Source organism: Cucurbita moschata, unplaced genomic scaffold, assembly GCF_002738365.1.
Source record: "Cucurbita moschata cultivar Rifu unplaced genomic scaffold, Cmos_1.0 Cmo_Scf00021, whole genome shotgun sequence".
NCBI lineage: Eukaryota > Viridiplantae > Streptophyta > Magnoliopsida > Cucurbitales > Cucurbitaceae > Cucurbita > Cucurbita moschata.
In genome coordinates this window covers 2,916,424-2,936,803 of record NW_019268537.1, presented here as the reverse complement: position 1 = coordinate 2,936,803, position 20,380 = coordinate 2,916,424, and the positions used below count along the sequence as shown (strand labels likewise).

Below are 20,380 nucleotides of genomic sequence, written 5' to 3'. Positions count from 1 at the left end.
ACAATATTGTTAGCCGTTGATTGTATATACACATGATTAAATCATGATTGGTTCTTGCTAAATATAAAATAAATCAACAAATTACATCATATCTTGCAGGAGAGAAATCATTTAGGTCCGGTTTAGATTGGTGGAGGATTTAATTCAACACATTATTTTGTACGTTTATTAATTTGTGACCTGAAAGTTAAAATCTTTCATAAACGCTTTACAATTTCCTTAATAGAAGAACATGTTCCTAAGATACCAACAGAAAACCCCATCACTAAAATTCCCACAATCACCACCAACTCCCATCCAAATTTACGTGCAGATTTGTTGATCTTGAGGTAGCATAAACATGGGATGAGAATGCCATTGGTTACGCTTAAGAATGCGCCTGTAAAAGCCATAACATACGCAAAAAAGGGAATGGACAAAGCCAGAATGAGGGTGGTGAAGAGAAGCAGAGTTCTCATGAGGATGGCCATGCTCCGAGTGGCGAACAAACGAGATGCCTCTTCTATGGCAATAGCAATTGGGTTTATGATGGCTGCATATTTGGTGATGGGGTTGATGAGGGTCGTGTAAATGGCTACTTTTGTGCTGGTTTTGTCCGTTGGAAGATTTAAAGTCACTTGTGACTTTATATTGTCCCCATACATTAGGTACCCCAATATAGCCATCGAACCATAACTCATCGTGCTTGTCACAAAGCAAACCATTAGAACCTGCAATCAAAAACTACATTATCATTCTATTTCATTGAATCGATCTAATTTACACTTCGAATTTGAAAAATCTTTACCATAAACTTTGCATGAACACTGAAATTTATTTAGAATTCTACATATTTGTATTTGTGTGGGTGTGTTTAGGATACTGACGTCGTACACTAATTAAGGGGTTAATCATGGGTTTATAAGTAACGAATCCATCTCAATTAGTACAGAGGCTTTTTGAGGAAACTAAAAGAACTCATACTCGAAATAAGCAATATCATACTATTATGGAGGGTCAGTGTAACGACCCAAATCCACCACTAGTAGATATTGTTCTCTTTGGGCTTTCCCTTTCGAGATTCCCCTCAAGGCTTTCAAAAGTGTATGCTAGGAGAAGGTTTCCACACTCTTATAAATGGTGGTTTGTTCTCCTCCCCGACCAATGTGGGATATCACACAGAGTCATACCCTTAATATAGTCATGTCAATAGAATCCTCAAGTGTCGAACAAATGGTGTATTTTTTCGAGAGCTTCGGAAAAGGAGTTGAGCCTCGATTAAAAGGAGGTTGTTTGAGGGTTCCACAGGCCTCGGGAGATACTCTATGGTGTACTTTGTTTGAGCTACCTCGGCTAATTAAGGGGTTGATCATGGGTTTAAGGCCGGGGAATCAAAAGTAAAGCTACGAGAGCTTATGCTCAAAGTAAACAATATCATACTATTATGGAGGATCGTGATTTCTAACAGTGTGGAGAGTCGTGGTTCCTAACCGTAATGTTAATGAATATTATAGTATAAAGGCTATGATTTTACCTTTGGAAATTGGGTTTTATTGTTCATGGAGTTGCTAAGCATTGGAAAAACAGCATGTCCACAATAACAAAACAGAAACAAGCTTAGAGTGGTGGGCAATCCTTGTAGTTTCAAAAGCTCATTTCTTTGGTTAAATCCAACACCATCAACAGCACCAACCCAAGCAACACACAAAACCAAAACAACAGAAGCCAAAACCCCACCAAAAGAAACATAAGCTAGCAATCCCAAACTCTTGAGCCATGTGGTTGGCAGTATGAAAACAGCAGCCAACACCATGTACATCTGCTTCCCTTCCACACTCACACTCCCAACTTTGAAACCCGAGCTTGGAAAAAGCTTCTGTAGATTATCACCTTCTAATATCAAGAACTCAACAGCCACCAAATACAACTCCATGTAAACAAAAACGGACACCATTATTTTTCCTTTGAATCCAAAAGCCAACCACCCAATGTCAGGGTAAGTCCTCACACTTGGATTTGCGTCCATACAACGCTTTAAAAGTAGACCCGTATACCAACAAACAGCTGCCACCAAGGAGAGAAGGATCAAGCTAAGCCACCCTCCTTGAGAAAGCGCAAAGGGAATTGATAATATCCCCACACCTACAAAATTTCAAAAGTAACAACAACATTTCTTCTTTTATAATCAAAATTCATCAATACCCAATATTAGATAGAGATTTAATTAGACAAAAACCTGATAATGCATTGATTCCATTGATGCAAGTTCTTAGGAAGGTGGTGCCTTTAAGCTGAAGCTGTGTGGATGGAAGCTGGCTTTGGGTCTCCATAACTTGTGTAGTAGAACTCTTAAATATATATAAGGGAGCTCACCTCTTTAGATGTTGGCCTACTTTGATATGAATGTCTGCATATCCCTAATAATTCTAATGTTTAAATTGTGATTCAATTCTAAAAATTGTAAAGTTGATTAAAGGTGATTATTATTTATTTGTTTGGTTTGAGGCATTAGTGGAAAAGGCACCGACGGCATGCCCATTACTTCATTTTATGGGTTATTTTATTTTGTTGAGAGGTTTTGTGAAACCATATTGGATAATGATGTGTTCTTGCTAAAAATAAAGTATGATCAAAGAAAGTGGTGGAAATGGGGTTCGGTGGTAAAATGAAAGATGCCTCTTTTCTAGGATTGATATCATAAGAGAGGTTCTTTTGAGTGCCTAATTGTTAGTTACCGCTGAAAAATGAGCTTAGGAGGTTGCAACTCATACTCAATTCACTCGACTTACAATGGTTGAGAGAATGAAACATCCCTTATAAGGATATGGAAACGCGTAATGGAGAGTCCATAAAGAAAAGCCCAACAAGTATAAATCTCAAAGACGCGTTTTAAAGTCTGGAAGGAAACTTGAAAGAAAAAGCCTAAAGATGACAATATTTGTGGATAATACAAAATATAATGTAGTTGTTGAATTTACTTCAACAAGTATAAGTTTGTAACAATCCAAGCTCACCGTTAACAGATATTGTTCTCTCTTAAGTTTCACTTTCAAGTTTTCCCTCGTGTCTGTTAGGGAGAGAGGTTTCCACACCCTTATAATGAATGTTTTGTTCTCGTCTCCAAATCTAAGATCTTAGAAAATTTTATATCATTTTCATGTTGAATTGGTAAGTCTTCTAAATTTTTATATGGTTTTTATGTTGAATTAGTAAGTCTTCGAAAAAGAGTTCTAACATTGGGAAGAAAAAGATGTAATGGTTAGATAGTGAAATAAAGGGATGGAAACATGACCCATCATATCAGATATGTATGTAATGGTGCCATAGAAATGAAAAAGCTTTAATAATTATCACTCAGCAATTATTTATATGATTGATGACGATATAAAGCAAGTTGTCTACCTTTTTATGTCTCGATCCAATAATAAATGACAATGAATGGATAATGTAATGTGAATGTTGTCTTTGTTTTTTTTGGTCGAAGATAATAGTATGATATTATCTATTCTAAATATAACTTTTGGTTATTATTTTTTTTTGTTGGGACTTCAAAACGTCACGTATATTTTCTCTCACTTATCATTATAATTTTTTTTAGTTAGTCAAGGATTATTTAAATATTTTTTTTTATATTATAAAAATTTATTATTATATATTATTATATAAATAATAAATAATTGAACAGACTTTTCAAGTACTTAAATATTATTTAATGGATGAAAACGGGGTATTTTGAATTCCTATCCATGCAATAACATCGTTTTGCAAATTGATAAAATCCGGCGGGCGAATTTTTCATCTCCAAGGGCTTGCTTCTATTGGACCTGGGGTTGGTCAAGGTACTGCGTTCCGACCTAGGATAATAAGCACATGAGCTTAGTCTTACTTCACCGTCGAGGAGCCCCCCGTCTTTTGTTCCGTTCTCAAGTCCCTGGAACTATTGGTTCTAAGCCATGTCTGGTGATGAATTAGAACTTAAATTTTGTTCGAACAAAAAATAAATAAATATTTTATGTAAATATTTAGCTGGCTCCTGCTGGGCAGGCAAACGCCGGGCCAGATGGACTGGACGAAAGGAATAACCCGGACCCGGTTGTTTGGGCGCCAATAAATGTGGAAATGACCAAATTGTCCTTTGAGGTAGTTGATGATAATTGATTAACGAACGTTTGGACAGTTTTATGAATCCCGTTATTAGATTCTTGTATTACATTATATAACTTCGATTTGTTGTGTTCGTCGACGATGGCTAATTACCGATTTTGACGCTCAATCCAAAGGAAACCACCCCGATTTCATTGCATAACCACAGGTATATTCTTGGATTTTTCCCCATTTTCATCGAGCCAAGTTCCATTCGATTAAATCCCTCATTTCTCTTCCTCTTCTCTTCAACTCTGCTCCGGAACCCCTCCGGTCGGCTGCCTTCTCAGCGCGATCACTGGGGATTCTGGCTTTCTGGTTGTTTTTTTTCTTCCGAATATTACTAGTACGCCCCTGTTTTCTTCTGAGGGTATTTTTCTGTTCTTTTCTTTTCTTCTGAATTCGTGTAGTGTATAATTATTTGGAACTGTGAGCCAATGAGGTTTGTTTTTGGTTACTTAGGTGTTTAATTTCTGGTTGCGTAGCTATGAGCGATCATCTCGTTCTGTATGTGGACCGATTAATTCGTCCGGTACCCGTTGATTCGGTGCCCAACCCGACTGAGATTGTTCCTTTCTTGCCGGTCGGTGGGGATCTGGAGGGCGACTCGCTCGGCTTTCCTTGTTCGACGTCCACTTCCAATGTTGATGAGAAGAGAATAGAGAGTGAGGATTTGGATGGAGAGGATGATTCATTGATTCAGACAGCGGAGTGTCGCATTTGTCAGGATGACGATATAATTAGGAAGCTGGAAACTCCATGTGCTTGTAGTGGCAGTCTTAAGGTATAAAGATTGCTTCCCTTTTTAGTAGAACTTTATAGAACCTCCGTTTCCTGGGTATATTTGTGCCCCACTGCTAAATGTTTCGGCAAATCGCAAATGGTTTATTACCTATGGAATTACATAGTGATCAATTAGTAATTTGAAGTATAAACATATAGGGGATATCCAGCTTGTTTTTGTAGTTCAAATCGCGGTACTTTGCCATTGTGGTTGGCTAAATAAGTTGGTGATGATGTGAAAATTAGAAACCATTTGTCTATGAAATGTATTTGCTAAAGTGAATGCCATAAATATGAGAAAGTTTGATATGGTAAAAAGGCCGTTTACATTTCTCTTGTTTTGGTTATCTCAAATGTAGCTAAGGAGACATTTATTGCTTGTGTAGCTTTACGAGTTAGATGAGATGTTAACAACTTTTACTTTCTCAGTATGCTCACCGGAAGTGTATACAGCTTTGGTGCAATGAGAAAGGGGATATCATTTGTGAGATTTGTCATCAGGTATGTTCACATTATTGATTTTGCTTGGTTATATCAAGTTTCTGGAACCATATATGCGTTGACATCAAAGTTACGCCAGAAGAGATGTTGTTGCACCTCCTTTTGGGATAAACACAGGGTTCTTTGGCAAAATTCTTGCTTTGTTCTTGTGTAGAGTGTTTGGCTCGAAAGAAATAGTATTAGTAGAGTCAATTGGCCTTTAGATGAGTTGTCCGATCTGTTGGAAGCTAAATCTTCTAAAAAATTAGAGCTATACCATAGAGCCTAAACAATGTCCCTTCCACAGTCGAAACAAATCACAGCTACATAATAATAACGAAGTAAGAAAAGGTAAGAAAACAAACATCATAGTATATACGTTCAGTCTCCTATAGTTGCAGGTTCTACTATGCTGTTGAAGATTACAATGAATCCTCTCTCGTGATACAAATCTCTTGGGAAGTCACAACAATGGCTACTCTAACTTCTGAGCACCACAACAATGACTACTTAGGATTACAATCAATAACCCTCGTTCAACCCACAAAGAACTGGTTGCCGTCAAAGCTCTACAGCCTGCTACTTACAATTGCCACACATCGCTCTAGTTTTTCAACACAAAAAAACACCCCTAGAAAATGTGATGCTTTTACAAAAGTTGTCGCAGCGTCTTGTAGTGTTCATTAGCTTTCAGTGCGCGTCTTCAGTGTGGAGTGGATTTGCAGTGGCTTTAAAACGTTATAGTCAGTGTCTCAACGCTACAACTTTGTAGTGTTCTAATTCTTTCATCTTTTCAACATCACTATTCTGTCTTTGGACATGAACACTATTCCGTTCTCAGCAGAAATCCTCCTTAGAGATTGAACGTTAGTTTATCTTATGGAATGGTCCCCTTATGTTTTCTCATATGAACCTCTTGTCTTCACGGGTCCTCTAGCCCTGAAAGTATGATCTGGCTCTACGATCCCAACACAATAGTGATAGAGTTAATGCCTCATCGGGGCTTCTACTTCTCTAACTTTTTGTAATAATCAGCTTGGTTTGATTCTTTTTTTCTGTTGTCCCTCTCTTTGAATGGACTCTGTTTGTTTGGCCGTTGTTTCTGCATAGCTCTTATATATTCTTTCATATTTCTCCATGAAAGTTTGATCTCTTACGAATATATTTTATATGCACGCGCACGCATTTGATATGCATGTGAACACATATTACTCTTTCAATATTTTGCAGATGAGCCATGACACTAGCCGTGAAGTATCTTGGCTTGTAGAAGCTGAAAGAAAAGCATTTGTAATGATATTTTCATTGAAAAATGAAGCCAAGAAACGATACAGTTCAACTATTGAAAGATTAAATAATTAAAACGATGAATGTAGACCCATATATATGCTAACAATTCAGCTACTTTGAATGTTATGGTTCTAGAGGTTTCAGCTTATCTGATTTTCTACTCTTGCATATGATATACAGCCTTACCAACCTGGATATACAGCTCCACCACCTCCCCCTCGCATTGAAGAAACGTCTATCGACATCGGGTAACTTACATGCTTCAAATTTCATTTGGAAAGTTGTTTCGAGATAGTATTTTGCATTTTTTTTGTTTTCTAGAAGGATTATGGTCAGTTTTCTGATTTTTACATCTAAGATACTAAGCTAAACGTGTCCTATTCTTTGTTTGCATTCTTTTTTCTGCAGGGGAGGGTGGACCATCACTGGCACCCCTTTGAATTTACATGATCCTCGCCTTTTGGCTATTGCAGAGGCTGAACATAATTTATTGGAAGCCGAGTATGATGAATATGCTGCTTCAGATGCCAGTGGCGCTGCATTTTGTCGAGCAGCTGCTTTTATTGTAAGTTTCTTGTTTGATACCACAAATAAGAAATCTCGGTAGTATAATCAAGAAACTTACTATTATCATACAATTTTCACAGAGTGATGTCAATATGGATACACCAGTGCGCTAATACCTCACAATTGAACGTGTTTTCATGCTTCTCTTCGAATAACTCTCTTACAAAATTGGCATTGCAATTTCATGTACTCATAGAAAATGTATCAAGTAAAGAACCTGTTTGCTGAGGTTTTTCCATTCAATTGGGATAACATCGTTTGCCTGATTTCAATATGGCAGCTCATGATCCTACTTTTCTTGCGTCATGCACTTGAAGTCACAGATCCTGATGGCGATGATTACTTGTCTGCTTTCTTCTCTGTAAGTCTTGAGTTCATTACTCTAATCTCCTCTAGTTTTCCTTTTTCACAGATTTCTGACATTGCTCATCTTTTGGATATTGTTTTTAACCGTACCCTTCAGATTTTCTTGCTTCGAGTGGCTGGGTTTCTCTTGCCCTGTTACATTATGGCTTGTGCAGTCAACATCTTGCAACGTCGACAACGAAGACAGGTGGATATTACCTCCCTACATTATTGCTATCTAATGATTCAAGGATAAACTTTTGTAGTAAATGTTTCTTTTTCCTTCATGTTTTGCCTACTCCAAGGAACGGGAGGCTGCAGCCTTGGGTGCAGCACAAGTTGCCTTTGTGCTACAAGGACGACACAGAGGTCTGCAATTTGCGATAGCATCAGGACCTCAAATGACTTCCCGCCAGGACACTGCGTGACTTACATAGGCACAAAATGTATAACCTCTTCAATTTTCCAATGGTTAGATCTTCCTTACAATCTGTCTATATTTGTAATCTGAATTATTCATTTTGGAAAACCCGAGTGTAATTCTTCACAAGAATGCTCTTGCTTTTCATGATTTGCAATCTCGTCCCGAGTAATGAAGCATCGAAACACTTAACCAAATTATCTTTAATTGGATGGTAGACATGAAACAAAACCTGCGTAGGGGTTTGTTTAAAGAACTCTGTTTCAAATTTTATACATGATAGAAAGAAGTATAAGTTTGGTTCGTCTTGTAAACATACACAAGTGATATGTGAGGGTCTGTTATCCTCATACAAATATAGAATGGAAAGAAGGATAATAAGAAAAATGAACAAACTTTGACGGGGATTTGTTCTATCGACTGCCATACCTGCTTTATGCATAAAATGATAGCCTGATAATTAAAGGAAAGTGGACATTTGGCCGATCAGTTTGGCTGTTGTTTATTTGAGCTTTGAGAAGTTGTGTGCTTAATTCGTTCATCTTGAACTGCATTGGATCCATAGTGTCACGGTTATGCTTGTCCAAGGCGTGTTACTTATGACTGCATATCTGATGTCCCAGTCATGTTTGTCCAGGACGTGTTGTCCGTGGAAGCATGCTTGTTCCAAACCCCCTTTTACATGTTTCTATCTCAGATAGACGTTAATCATTTCATGTTGTGTCAATACGGGAGTGTATGACCGTTCACCAAAATCATGTTTACACCCTCTAGACTTATCACAGTTATGTCCAGCACAAAGCCATGGAATTAAGATTAACCCCTCAACAATCTCAATTCAATTTCACTCCAATCCCAAAACCAAAATTCATGGTCGTCTCTTACAGAGACTGCCTCAAGAACCACGCCGCCACAGTCGGCGGCCACGCCCTCGACGGCTGCGGCGAGTTTATGCCCTCGATTACCTCCACGCCGCCACAGTCGGCGGCCACGCCCTCGACGGCTGCGGCGAGTTTATGCCCTCGATTACCTCCACGCCCACCGATCCCACCTCTCTAAATTGCGCCGCCTGTGGCTGCCACCGCAACTTCCACCGCCATTACCACCCATATCGTCTCCGCCCCCCCACATATTGGGGACATTGAGCACCGGAGCGCCACCCGAGGAAATTGGGATCGGAAAACGGGTGCTCAGAGTTTGGATGCGTAATAACAAATACATGGGAGGAAAAGCAGAGAAAAGCAAAGGTTCTGAGGATAATGAGTCAAAACAGAACACATAACATTATGTATCACCATCATCCATATCCGCCATTAATTATTCCTTCCTCATGCCATGTTCATGCGATGTGGAGGGATTAATGTTTTTTTAGATTTTTACAAATTATGTTTAAATTGATTGCTCCTCACAGCCTCTCTCTCTCTCTCTCTTCTCCTTCGGACTTGGGGGTGGCCAAGATTAAACCTTTTTGGGCATAGAATTGAGGCCAGAACACAACTTTGGCTCTTTCATACACAACATTTTGGGATGCTGCTTCCAATGCTCTTCTACGTATCCAACAACCACAATGGACTCTGCAATTGGCTTGACGAGCATGGAGACTTTTTATTTGAAATAAAAGTAAGGTTAAATTAATCCAAATATATTTTCAATTTTATCTAAAAATATCTCAAAACTTTTTAAATAATACATTTAAACTTTTAAAAAAAAAATTATGACTAATTTTGGATGGAAATCCTTCAATAACGTTTAAAAAATGTTCTTCAATTTAAAACATATCATGCCCTGATTTTTATTTAAAAAATGTGTCGTTAATATACTCTGATTTTTAAAAAATTATACCATTCTTAAAAATTACCTTTAAAATTTTTTAAGTAACCTAAAAACCTTAATCTTTACATAATAAAAATAAATTTACGGCCAGTTTACGCCTTATAAATTATCTTTAAACTTTAGAAAAAAAAAATAGGGACTTGAGTATTACTCGTAAAAGTTTATAGGTATTTTTGAAACGTGATAACAATTCAGCTCATATTATTAATGAAAAGGCTATTTTTTAACTTTTGGAAAATATTTAAAAGTTATTTTTTAAATCTTTCAAAAAAAAAATTAAATGCATTAATGATACTTTTAAAAGCATGGTGTTTTTGAAATATTTTTTAAAATTAAAAAGTATCTTTGAAATTATATGATATTTTTTAAATAAAGTCTTAACAAGTAATTATAAAGATATATTTTAATTTGTTTTTTTAAAATTAAAAAATTAAAAAGTATTTATGAGATAAAATGCATAGTTCAAGATTATTTTTATCAATTTAGCCTACAACAAAAACTTACACATAAATTTCAAATTATTTATATCAATTAAATTATAAATTAAAAAAAAATCAAATTTATCACTTATATGATATACTCCAAATTAAAAGTTTTCAAATTTTTAAATATTTTTAAGGTTGAATTTCCATAAATTTTATATTTGTCTTTCAAATTTAATTTTTATGGAAATTGATATAATAAAATAACAATTTTGATGCAAGAAAATAGTTAAATGAGATTCTAAAATTTAGATAATGATAATAGAAAGTAAGATTTATTGAAAGTTTATAGTGTAAAATAGAATAATGAAATGAATAGTAGCATACCCTAAAATAATATGTTAACTATTAACTCATAGTGGTGTGTGCATGTGATGGTGAGAAGACAATAAGGCTCTCATCAACTTGGTGTACCGCAGAAGCCTCAAGTTTTATAAACAAAAGCTTCCCATATTGATGCAAACACCTTTTACAAACACAACACAACTCAAAACTAAACCCTAATTCTACCCTAACTAACTACATTAATATAAGCTCCTAAACAATAATGATACTAATCAAAACCAGTTCTTGAATCCATCAGGTATAGCAATTAGTGGTGGTGGATACTTCACTAGGGCATGAAGAAGAAGAAGAATCCCATACAAAAGGACACCCAACACTGGATCTCATCATGGCCCCAAACTGGTCACCACCTGCTTGCATCTCATGTGAAAAGGGTTGTGGATAATTGTTTATGAACTGCTGATTTGCATGCAAATCTATGGTGTCTGCAATGGGCTTCATGCCAAAATCTCCAAGCACTGATGATGACATGTTTAGCAAAATGGAAGAGAGGTCCACTCTGGATTTGTCTTGCTCTGTGGCGTTGGGTGATGGCTCAGCCAAAATGGGGAGATGAGCGAATGTATTGGTTGTTTGAGTGTTGAATGGCTTACATGAAGCAACAAAGTCAAAAGGGTAAGCGTTGGAAATGGAAGATTGGGTTAGGGTTTCAAAGGAGGGCAAAGTGGGTTTTGTGGGGGAAAATGTGTCATTTTTGGTGAAAGCATTGTCAGATAAAGGTGGGATATTAGAAGATAGAGATAGAGCCCTTTGAGCTGTGGAGTTTGTTTTCTTGAATATCCTACATATTGCCCATGAATCCTGCACCCACCAAAAACATCGTTCAAAATAAGTAGAGTTCTTCCAATACGTTAAGAATGAGAAACAAAAGTAGGACGAAAAGTCCTTGAACAGGAGTACTTTTGTGACCACAAGGACTTTCAATCTCATTTTTGTTTCTCATTCTTAACATGATATCAAAGCGTCATTCTCAACATGGTATCAAAGCATTAATTTTAGTATTCTTAAATACCAAAATTTAACTTCAAAACTTCGGAAGTTTATTTAACACATTCTTAGTACACATGGTATCAGAACGAATCGAATTTGAACGTTGGTTTAGAAGGCTTACATTTGGGGGAATGGTTTTATCAACTAATCTCTTAGTTGGAGAAGGATGAGTGAGGGAAGGGAGACGAAACTCATGCATCATCCAGTCAGTTTTGACACCTTTAGCAGCTCTGCCTTTATAGAAAACAAGTGATTTCTTCAACCCAATGCACTTGGTTCCATCAGAGGAGTAAATGGGGCGGTCAGTTCCAGTGGCCTTCCAGAACCCAGCTCCAGTGACACGGTTGGGTCTAGCACTGTTCCTGTATTTTCTATCTCTAGGGCAGTAGAAATACCACTCTTTTTCTCCACTACCACCCAACTCTAAACTCAAAAAAGGACACCAAAAATGAGTTTCATCATATATATGAATGCCACCGCTCTTAAAACAACAAAAAAGGAACAAACTTTCTTACTTGGAAGATCCCATGGATCATATTTGTAAATGTCAATTTGCTTGATGAGTTCTATGAGAAGAGGCCTTTGTTGAACCTTTCTTTTGAGGTAAAACCCAACAAGCTCTTCGTCGGTTGGGTGAAAACGGAAGCCAGGCAGCATTAGCTCCTCGCCTTTTTCACCTTCATTGCGCTCCTCCATTAATGTATCAACAAAAAAGTTGTGACTTAGCTTTGTAACTAAGAAACAGAGGAGAGAGTGTGAAAGAAGAGATGGATTGAGAGGCAATATATGGTTCCTTTGAAGGTGGGAGGGCTTGGGTCCGAGGGATCAGCCGCTATTTGTGGTGGGTCTTAAAGAGGAGCCCTTCTTTCTAAACAAACAATTTAACAACGCCTACCAAGAAACCAAAACCCTTTTTAAGTTCATCATAATTTGAAAAAAGAAGCAATTTTTCAAGAACCCCACATCATAAAAATTGAAACTTTATTGGTTTTACACAAGTTTTTACATATAATTCGGTGAAATATTTCTTGGATTCGTTTGGGATTTTGAAGTAAGAAAGGTTGGGATTAAATAAATGAAATCAAGACATGGAAACATGGACCTAAAACCGACTCTCGATACTAATTTTATTGTATATGTGAATGAGGGGATTGATTATGAACCTTTTTAATATTATTTTATGAGTGAAGAGCTCCTCGGAGTCCCAAAATTCAGCTTCTATTCCATTCCCCACACCTTCTATTCCATTGTATTTGTCAGAATTTTAACTTTTCTAAATCCAAAAACTGAGAAATTTGTGGTTCTATCCAAGGCTAGAATCGGTATTTCACTTAATGGGTCAAGCTTTGACCCATTAATGATAATCACACCTCTCTTATAGGGCTTTGTGGTTTTTTTTTTTTTTTTTTTTTAAAAAAATGCTTAAAATGGGTTGTGGTTGTAAAATAATTGGAGAGATGTGAAATGATTAAAAAAAAAAAAAAAAACTCAACTTTAATTGAATTTTCTCTCAATATATTAATTTATCACTAGAAAAGATTCTCTTAGTGTTTTAAATTTTATTTGAGAATATAAAAGCACAAATAAATTATATTTAGGGGACGAAATGCTAATATTAGAATTTGATGAGGGCTTATTAGCAAAATGGTGTGTTGCTTTTAATCACTCAACTGAAACAAGGCGTTTAAAATATTAACCAGTAAGTTTGATTTAGAAGCAATATAAATATATATCAAAAACATCATATATTATAACTTAGACCAAGAAATTAGAGATTTAAATCTTCACATATATATTATATAAATAGATGTCGATATTTTAACTTCAAAGTATACGTAAGTCAAACGTTTTATTGTTTTCTTCCGAAGAGGTTAATAGTTGGATTCTTGGAAATTCATGTGTTAAATTAAATAAATAAATAAATACAATGTTTGAGAGAGAGAAGTGGTAGGTGAAAGAAAAAATGTAATGTAGTTGAGTGAGCTACAAATTAAAAAAATAAAAATAAATAAGGGTCACATAAGTCAATATGGCTTGTTGGGACTCCAAAATAAAATAAAATTCAGTGATTGAGAAAAAATGTAGGCCTAGGTTGGAACCCTTGAGCTTGGGTTTACGTGCGAAGCGTGCAACTCACTTTATTTTAATTACTATGCACAATCTTCCATGCTCCTCTTTTCATTACATAATTAATACTCTTAATCACACTTATAAACCCCTAACTTTAAATACACTTATTTATATTCAACAGTTCGTACACTAATCTTTGAATAATCTTGGCGTTTTAAACAGGTTTTCGTTTCAATGCACAACGACAACTGGAATAATTTAAGATATAAATAGATTCTTCTTCAAACTTGTTTGACTTTCCTATTACAATACTTCAAGGATTGCCTCTAATAATTTAATTCAGAATCTTTCAAATTTTCAAATGAATTTTGTATTGGCCTGTTTGTTCGGGGGACTGTCTACTCGGTTTTTAAAGAAATCACTTATTTTGGTGTTTTAAGAATTTTGTATTAATAAAGAAGAGACGATACGTTAGCTATTTTGAGCATAACTTAGCGGATAAGACACTGAGATTCCACTCCTATGGTTATGGTTGATGGTTGAGCTCAAGAGACGATGGCAAAAAACTAATTTTATCAACTAGTTTACAGTAAGATGGTTCATCTTCAGAAAAATGTAGCTTTCGACAACCTATTCACTGTTCTATCAGAGGATTTGATGCCAGTAAAAGCAATGCAATAGTATGTAAACGATGATCGCTTGCACAGATTGTGATTTTGAAAAGAAGCCTCCCTTGCGTCATGTTGTCTGCAACAACTCCTTGATATCGTAACCTTGGAGCTATGTGCAAAGGAAGGGGAGAAGATAGTTAGCTCAGTACACTTTGTAGTCTGAATTTGAAGCATAAGATTTCACTTTAACTCTGAGATTGATGTCATACCGTAAGAAAGGTAAGAAGCAAAATGACGCCCGAGTTCCACAAAGCATGGATGGTGATGGGGGTCAGGAGGTTGTGAGTTTGAGCATAAGAAAATCCCAGAGCAGTTCCTACATGATTTTTTATCACATATTATGCGCTTGAAATAAAGCCGGCTTAGTTATTACTGACAACTTTAGATGGTATTTCAAGTCACATGTAGAAAGAGTTGAGTAAAACCAGAGTTTCAAGAGAACTTGCAGCTGATCAACGTTACCAAGCACAAAGAGCTGGGGAAACTCTCCAGGAGTGAAATGAGCAAGGGCAAACACAGCTGCGCTAATCAGAACGGCAACTGGCGTGGGAATCCTGGAGGAAGGAGAGAAAGTAAGGATGAACATACTAGTTCATTATATATAAATGGTAACCTTAAAAGTTAAATCCAAGAACGTACTAACACATTTAAAGAACAGAGGCAATGATGTTCACACAATCTTGTGCATTTGTACTATATAAAATAATCATATTCAGGCCAAAACAACTTAATTTAAAACATCATCTCTTTATCGATCGCTTTCAACAATCTTCGGTCGCTCATGTTCCTCATAGCTCGTAAATCAGATACGTAAAATCAATACAGAAGTCATATTAGGATCGACAGTGCAAACCCTCACCCAACATCATCCCATCCTCTTCATGAAACTATATTATAATGTCTTTCTCAATTTTGTATTTCCCAATTCTATGTTGCCAGCCGTTCTTTTGCAAGATATCTTAAAGCATGTCTCAGAAGCAGTATCACTGTACTTTTCTGTAGTTGAATGGGCTTATAAACTTTCTAAAATCTCTTTTTATCTGTAAACAGCACGAGAGACCATACCACTTAGTAAGAGACACCATAAAAAATCCACGAAACACGGTCTCTTCAAGAACTGGAGCAAGGACCCCTGTGATGCCCACCAGACAAGCAGTGCTGAAATGAAAACATATATGCTGGTTTCACTTGCTTTCTAAATTAACTGCAGGTCTTTGGTAAATTGGACGCCTAAGTGATGAGCCTTAGGAAGACTGAGGAATATATATATATAAAATCGAAGTAACCTTCCGCCAACAACCTGATGCTGGAAGATCCAACTAGTGGAAGCAAGCGTACTAGAGCATCTGTCTGAAACCAAGATAAAAAGAAAGCTTAAGAGTCTGTTCTGAAAAATCCCAATGAACCAGGACCGACAATAATAGTTTCAAAATAATGAAGCCAAGTTCATCCATACTTCACAAACATCGTTCTTTTTGTTTAATCACTTGATGGAAATTCATATTGAACCAACAACTAACTTTAAGTACTCTGTAACATAAAGCTATCAAGAAGACACAAACTGCAAACGGCTGTAGAGCTATGTACTCTCCAATTCCAGCTAAAAATGGACAATGGAAAATATGGAAAGGATCTTATCATTTCTAACCTCTCTTTGAGTACTCCCGCCATTAAATGAAGACAAGACGGCTCCTGTCACTGCAATAGAAGCCAGGGCACCCACTAGACCCACTCCTGCCCATAAGAGCCAACCCTTCTGCAGATTCAAGGGGTCCCTAATATCTGAATGAAAGAAAATCACCATGAATGTTAGATCCTGATCTAAATACCAAATATCTGACTAAATGACTACTTATAACATGGATACTTTTCCATATGTTAGGGAAAAAATGATTAAGGACTCAACAATAACTTGTAATTGAGAATACCATAGCGATAAATGTCATCAGGAAGTGGTTGGAAAGTGTTGGCAATGCTGTATATGATCCCAAGCACTGCCACAGTTGCAATGCTACCAAAACAACCAACGAATAGCTACTTCTCATTTGAATGATATCACACAATTTATGTGCAGGTTTGAATATGAAAAACTAGACGTTCGTTCTAATCAAGGCATACCCTTGGTTCAGGAGAAGTATTTCAGCTTTCTCATCTAAGCTTAGCTCTTCAATGCGAATACCAAGATAAGGAATGGCAGCAGATTCAACCAAGCCTGTCACGATAACACTGTCTGGGAAAACATTAACTTCTGCGCTAATTGCAAATAGTGGAAGCAATTACACTCGGACAAAGCAAACATAGTTACAAAACAAGCCACCTTAATCCACAAGCTAGTGAAGTTAATGAAACTGTTTGCCATCCCCATGGCACCTCCCACCGCCTCAAGATAGGCCATCCACCCCCATTTCCCTAAAATAATGATTCTCAGTCGTCTTAATAAACCCAACTCAAACCATTTTCTTTTTGCAACAAAACAAACAGCTGAGAATTTCTTAAACAAAATGCCTCAACATAGTTACAACATTAACTTTTCTTTCAGCAATCCAGCATATGTACTTCAGTTTCCTGCTATTTCGTACCTTTCACGAAATTCAACAGCAAGTATGACGAATATTAATGGCGAATTAGACGATGAGGAAAGTACCTTCTGCTGAAAATCGCCGCCGGATTCATCTTTAGCATTGAAGCAGCAAAGAGGACGAAACCGATTTGGGGACAGGGAATTCGAACGTCGCGGAGACAATCGCAGGGACAAATTACGGGAGCCAAAGAGTAGAATCTTAGAAGTTCGTTTGCCCGTGGATTTCAGAGAAGACGATGGCTTCCATGGATTAGAAAGACAATAGATTGAAGATTCAGGTATAGTTGTGAAGGTGGTCGAACAGGAAATCTTCATTTCTAATCAAATTCTTTACGAAATCCGTGAACTGGAAGCTTAGGTTCGAAATTTTCGCTCTTACCAAAGAGGATAATGCAACGAATTTGGAGTTAAAAAAAAGGCAGACACTTCAAGACGTCGAACACTCGCGACGAGAAAATGTGCAGTAAGTTGAAGTCCGGAATGCTAGTCGACGGTCGACACAGTGAACCGAACCAAACCCATTCAATTGGCACCCGGTTTCTTTTTCAAACCATTTAGCGTTGGCCCAAACCAACACGGTTCGTCCTTGAATCCTCTACCACCCCAGGATTCAAATAAGATTTCATTTTATTTTTATAAATCATCTCCACAATATTTGGACGGTCAACATTTTTAGTCAGCTAATGTAGTTGTAAAAACACCAACCAAACAATCTAAACAAATCAATCTTATATGTTATATGTTAGTGGGATGTCCATCTAGTACAGAAAAAAAGAAGAGTTCATGTTATAATCCATTCAAATTATAGAATGTCTTTGCCCACGATTAAGAGTATATATATATATAGGAGTAGTATCAATTTTACTACAAGATACATTGAGGCACGCCAAAGTGTCACGGTTGTACTTTTTCAACCGTACAATATCGTGATCTTAACACACTCACGACCAGCTTAAGGAGAACTCAAGCCCCATATTCATTTTTCGCTGAGATTTGTCTTCGTCAACCGAATGTCGCTCGTGAGGAATCCAAACTTGTACGACCACACGCCGCCTGCGCGTGCATGTTTGATCACACAACCGACTTGCCTCTACACTAGGCCAACTCATTTTGCTCGACCTTGTCTCTACTTGGGACCTACGTCTCTCAATGCAACATCACATCTTGTCATCTTGGTTCCCAATCAACACAGACCCACATGTCATTCATAACATTAGGACGTCCCGAACATCCATTCATCTAGGTTCTATCGAGAAATTGGACCTCCCATGTCCATGCAATGTTATTTACGGATACCGTTTTGGATAGCAGGTGCAAAATTCAACTTCTGACACGCGAGTAGGGACGCAATACTGGTGTACTCGTGCCGCCCGATACTGTCCTTGAAAACTTCATTTCAAAGGAAGTCGCCCGAGACACTCGTCTCAAAAAGCTTGCCCTCACTGTGACTCACGCATATGCCACAAGGTAACTCGCTTAGACCACAAGGCTCAAGAGTGGTGGAGAGTTAACATTATATCTCCCCCTACCGTACATTTTGAGGCATTTTCAAAGTGGCAGGTGTATACATGATTTGGCGAATGGACATACGGTGTCGTGGAGCATTCGTCAAGTGTCCGATTGCCCAAATTCCTTCTGAAACTCATACTTTCGAGGTTAAGGCCAGGGGTCCTACTCAACCCTTCAACAAGCCTATTTTTGACACTCTTGTTTACTCGTTGCCCTTATCTTTCTTGTGTCTCGTCTCCTCTTAAATGCACACATTATATGGTATGTTGGATGATGCACCATTCTCCTCGATCGCATCACAACATTCGTTTAGGCCCTCGTGTAGCCGGATGGGCACCACTTAAGGATCACTGCTTCACTTGTCGCAACGTGAGAGTCACAATCTACTCTCTTTATAGTAAGGTCGCGACACCAAGCAGCAAGCAAACGACAGCATGCATGTGACAACCATTCAGTCGAGAAAGAACACAGAGATATGTGATAATACAATTAAAGAAGCAAGTAGTAGCAGTCTCAAACTTAAAAGTGACAGGTGAATGAGGCCCTACCTTAGCTCATACTCCTAACCGGTTAGATGGAACAACTCTCCTCTATGGATTGATCACATAACTTAATATCAACTTCTCACAGTCGAGGCCTAAAAACAAACCAGCATCACCCCCCACCTGCATCGTGGCTTTATCAAGGCATTGTCTGATTGCACTATTTTTCATCAAGCTCCAAAATATCTTTAACGTTTAGCTGAACTAAAACCGAACAATTAGAAGTATGAACGTGTCAAGTGGATTAAACAGGACAAATAGATTGGTTTTTGTGCTCAAAACGAGGCCAACCAATTGACGTGCATCCTATAATTCGTATCGCAACCCCCTTCCTTTCTTCGATTGTTCCCATATATATAAAGAAATATCAACCCCAGGAACCTCCAATTACGTTAAATCCGATGCCTTTTGCAAGAAAGCTACGTCCAAAAGTGCTCAAATTTCGTCAACCAACAGAGGTGAGACATCCAGGCATTGGTCCAACTCAACGACGAGACACCATTTTTGTTTCATACTTGATTATTTTCTAATCATATACCTCACAAACAGCCCTCAAAAGTTGAGTGGGAATAACAGTGAAGATGATGGGAAACATCAAATTGACAAACCAACAACGACCCAAAAGAACACCTTTCTTTTTATTGTTTGTTCCTGCAGAATCTTTCAAGTTATGAGAGCAATGGGACAAATTAGTCCTCTCCTCTCTATGATTTGGCCTAAAATCAACTGTTTTGAGATGTTTTCAGCCCAGAAGCTTCGTTCAAACCCAGCTGGTCGCCCTTCCATAATATCAACTGCCGCCCACAGACTTCAACTTCAATGTCTCCACTGTGCTCTAGGGAGTGGACCCTCATTCACCCAATACATACACGTCCCATCCATCCAATTTGAATCCCAAATCCCAAATTATTATGTATTTGCACTCTCCTTTTCTTGTATTTCTTCTAATAATAATAATTACTTGGGTTTTTTTTTTTTTTTTTTTTTTTAATAGCTTGGATCATTGTGTACTCAAGCTTTGTATTCATTGATTGATTATTTTGAAGATGTGTAAGTTTGATATGAAGGGCATCTTCTCAGCGGTTGAGGCTTGTAATTATTACACGGTTTATAATTCAACCATTTAAATTTTTGGATTCATCGATAATTTAACGTAGTATCATATAGCAGGTTAAAACCTTACTCAATATTTGTAATGTTATATTATTTATTTATAAAATAAAAGACACTACCTTTGATACCATTTATAACCGCTCAAGTCTATCATCAGTAAATGTTGTCAGCTTTGACCCGTTACTCATCAAGCCATGGAGAACCATTTTTTACTTTTTTTTTTTTTTTTTTTTTAA

General features: G+C 37.2%; 5 protein-coding genes across 12 annotated transcripts; 2 read left to right on the top strand and 3 right to left on the bottom strand.

Moving 5' to 3' along the window:
- Positions 1 to 173: 173 nt before the first annotated feature.
- Positions 174 to 2,309, bottom strand: LOC111458792 (amino acid transporter AVT1J-like). Of its 2 annotated transcripts, none has more exons than XM_023101605.1 (3): positions 2,216 to 2,309; positions 1,514 to 2,121; positions 174 to 710 (listed from the first exon to the last, which is right to left on the bottom strand). In XM_023101605.1, the coding sequence occupies exons 1-3, from the start codon at positions 2,307 to 2,309 to the stop codon at positions 198 to 200; spliced, it is 1,215 nt and encodes a 404-aa protein (XP_022957373.1). In that variant the 3' UTR covers positions 174 to 197. The 2 variants fall into 2 exon arrangements, with proteins under 2 accessions (XP_022957373.1, XP_022957374.1); XM_023101606.1 differs by having other exon boundaries at positions 1,514 to 2,043.
- Positions 2,310 to 4,164: 1,855 nt separating this feature from the next.
- On the top strand, positions 4,165 to 8,208 carry LOC111458795. Of its 5 annotated transcripts, none has more exons than XM_023101614.1 (8): positions 4,165 to 4,291; positions 4,608 to 4,906; positions 5,335 to 5,406; positions 6,856 to 6,923; positions 7,084 to 7,240; positions 7,523 to 7,603; positions 7,706 to 7,795; positions 7,893 to 8,196. In XM_023101614.1, the coding sequence occupies exons 2-8, from the start codon at positions 4,610 to 4,612 to the stop codon at positions 8,013 to 8,015; spliced, it is 888 nt and encodes a 295-aa protein (XP_022957382.1). In that variant the 5' UTR covers positions 4,165 to 4,291; positions 4,608 to 4,609; the 3' UTR covers positions 8,016 to 8,196. The 5 variants fall into 5 exon arrangements, with proteins under 5 accessions (XP_022957382.1, XP_022957378.1, XP_022957380.1 ...); XM_023101610.1 differs by having other exon boundaries at positions 4,585 to 4,906; XM_023101612.1 differs by lacking the exon at positions 4,165 to 4,291 and adding an exon at positions 4,318 to 4,468 and having other exon boundaries at positions 4,585 to 4,906; positions 7,893 to 8,208.
- A 658-nt stretch (positions 8,209 to 8,866) lies between these two features.
- On the top strand, positions 8,867 to 9,290 carry LOC111458718 (zinc-finger homeodomain protein 9-like). Its single transcript, XM_023101512.1, has 3 exons — positions 8,867 to 8,927; positions 8,990 to 9,121; positions 9,163 to 9,290. Exons 1-3 carry the CDS (start codon positions 8,879 to 8,881, stop codon positions 9,288 to 9,290), a joined length of 309 nt encoding a protein of 102 aa, XP_022957280.1. The 5' UTR covers positions 8,867 to 8,878.
- Positions 9,291 to 10,692: 1,402 nt separating this feature from the next.
- On the bottom strand, positions 10,693 to 12,544 carry LOC111458794 (protein FEZ-like). Its single transcript, XM_023101609.1, has 3 exons — positions 12,174 to 12,544; positions 11,780 to 12,081; positions 10,693 to 11,469 (listed from the first exon to the last, which is right to left on the bottom strand). The coding sequence occupies exons 1-3, from the start codon at positions 12,352 to 12,354 to the stop codon at positions 10,903 to 10,905; spliced, it is 1,050 nt and encodes a 349-aa protein (XP_022957377.1). The 5' UTR covers positions 12,355 to 12,544; the 3' UTR covers positions 10,693 to 10,902.
- Positions 12,545 to 14,282: 1,738 nt separating this feature from the next.
- On the bottom strand, positions 14,283 to 17,420 carry LOC111458793. 3 transcript variants are annotated; one of them, XM_023101607.1, is made up of 10 exons: positions 17,044 to 17,420; positions 16,717 to 16,808; positions 16,518 to 16,625; positions 16,328 to 16,410; positions 16,048 to 16,181; positions 15,700 to 15,749; positions 15,465 to 15,557; positions 14,825 to 14,953; positions 14,609 to 14,715; positions 14,283 to 14,508 (listed from the first exon to the last, which is right to left on the bottom strand). In XM_023101607.1, the coding sequence occupies exons 1-10, from the start codon at positions 17,293 to 17,295 to the stop codon at positions 14,363 to 14,365; spliced, it is 1,194 nt and encodes a 397-aa protein (XP_022957375.1). In that variant the 5' UTR covers positions 17,296 to 17,420; the 3' UTR covers positions 14,283 to 14,362. The 3 variants fall into 3 exon arrangements, 2 of the variants coding, with proteins under 2 accessions (XP_022957375.1, XP_022957376.1); XM_023101608.1 differs by having other exon boundaries at positions 14,339 to 14,508; positions 14,862 to 14,953; positions 17,044 to 17,419; XR_002713172.1 differs by lacking the exon at positions 14,283 to 14,508 and having other exon boundaries at positions 14,862 to 14,953; positions 15,686 to 15,749.
- Positions 17,421 to 20,380: the final 2,960 nt, after the last annotated feature.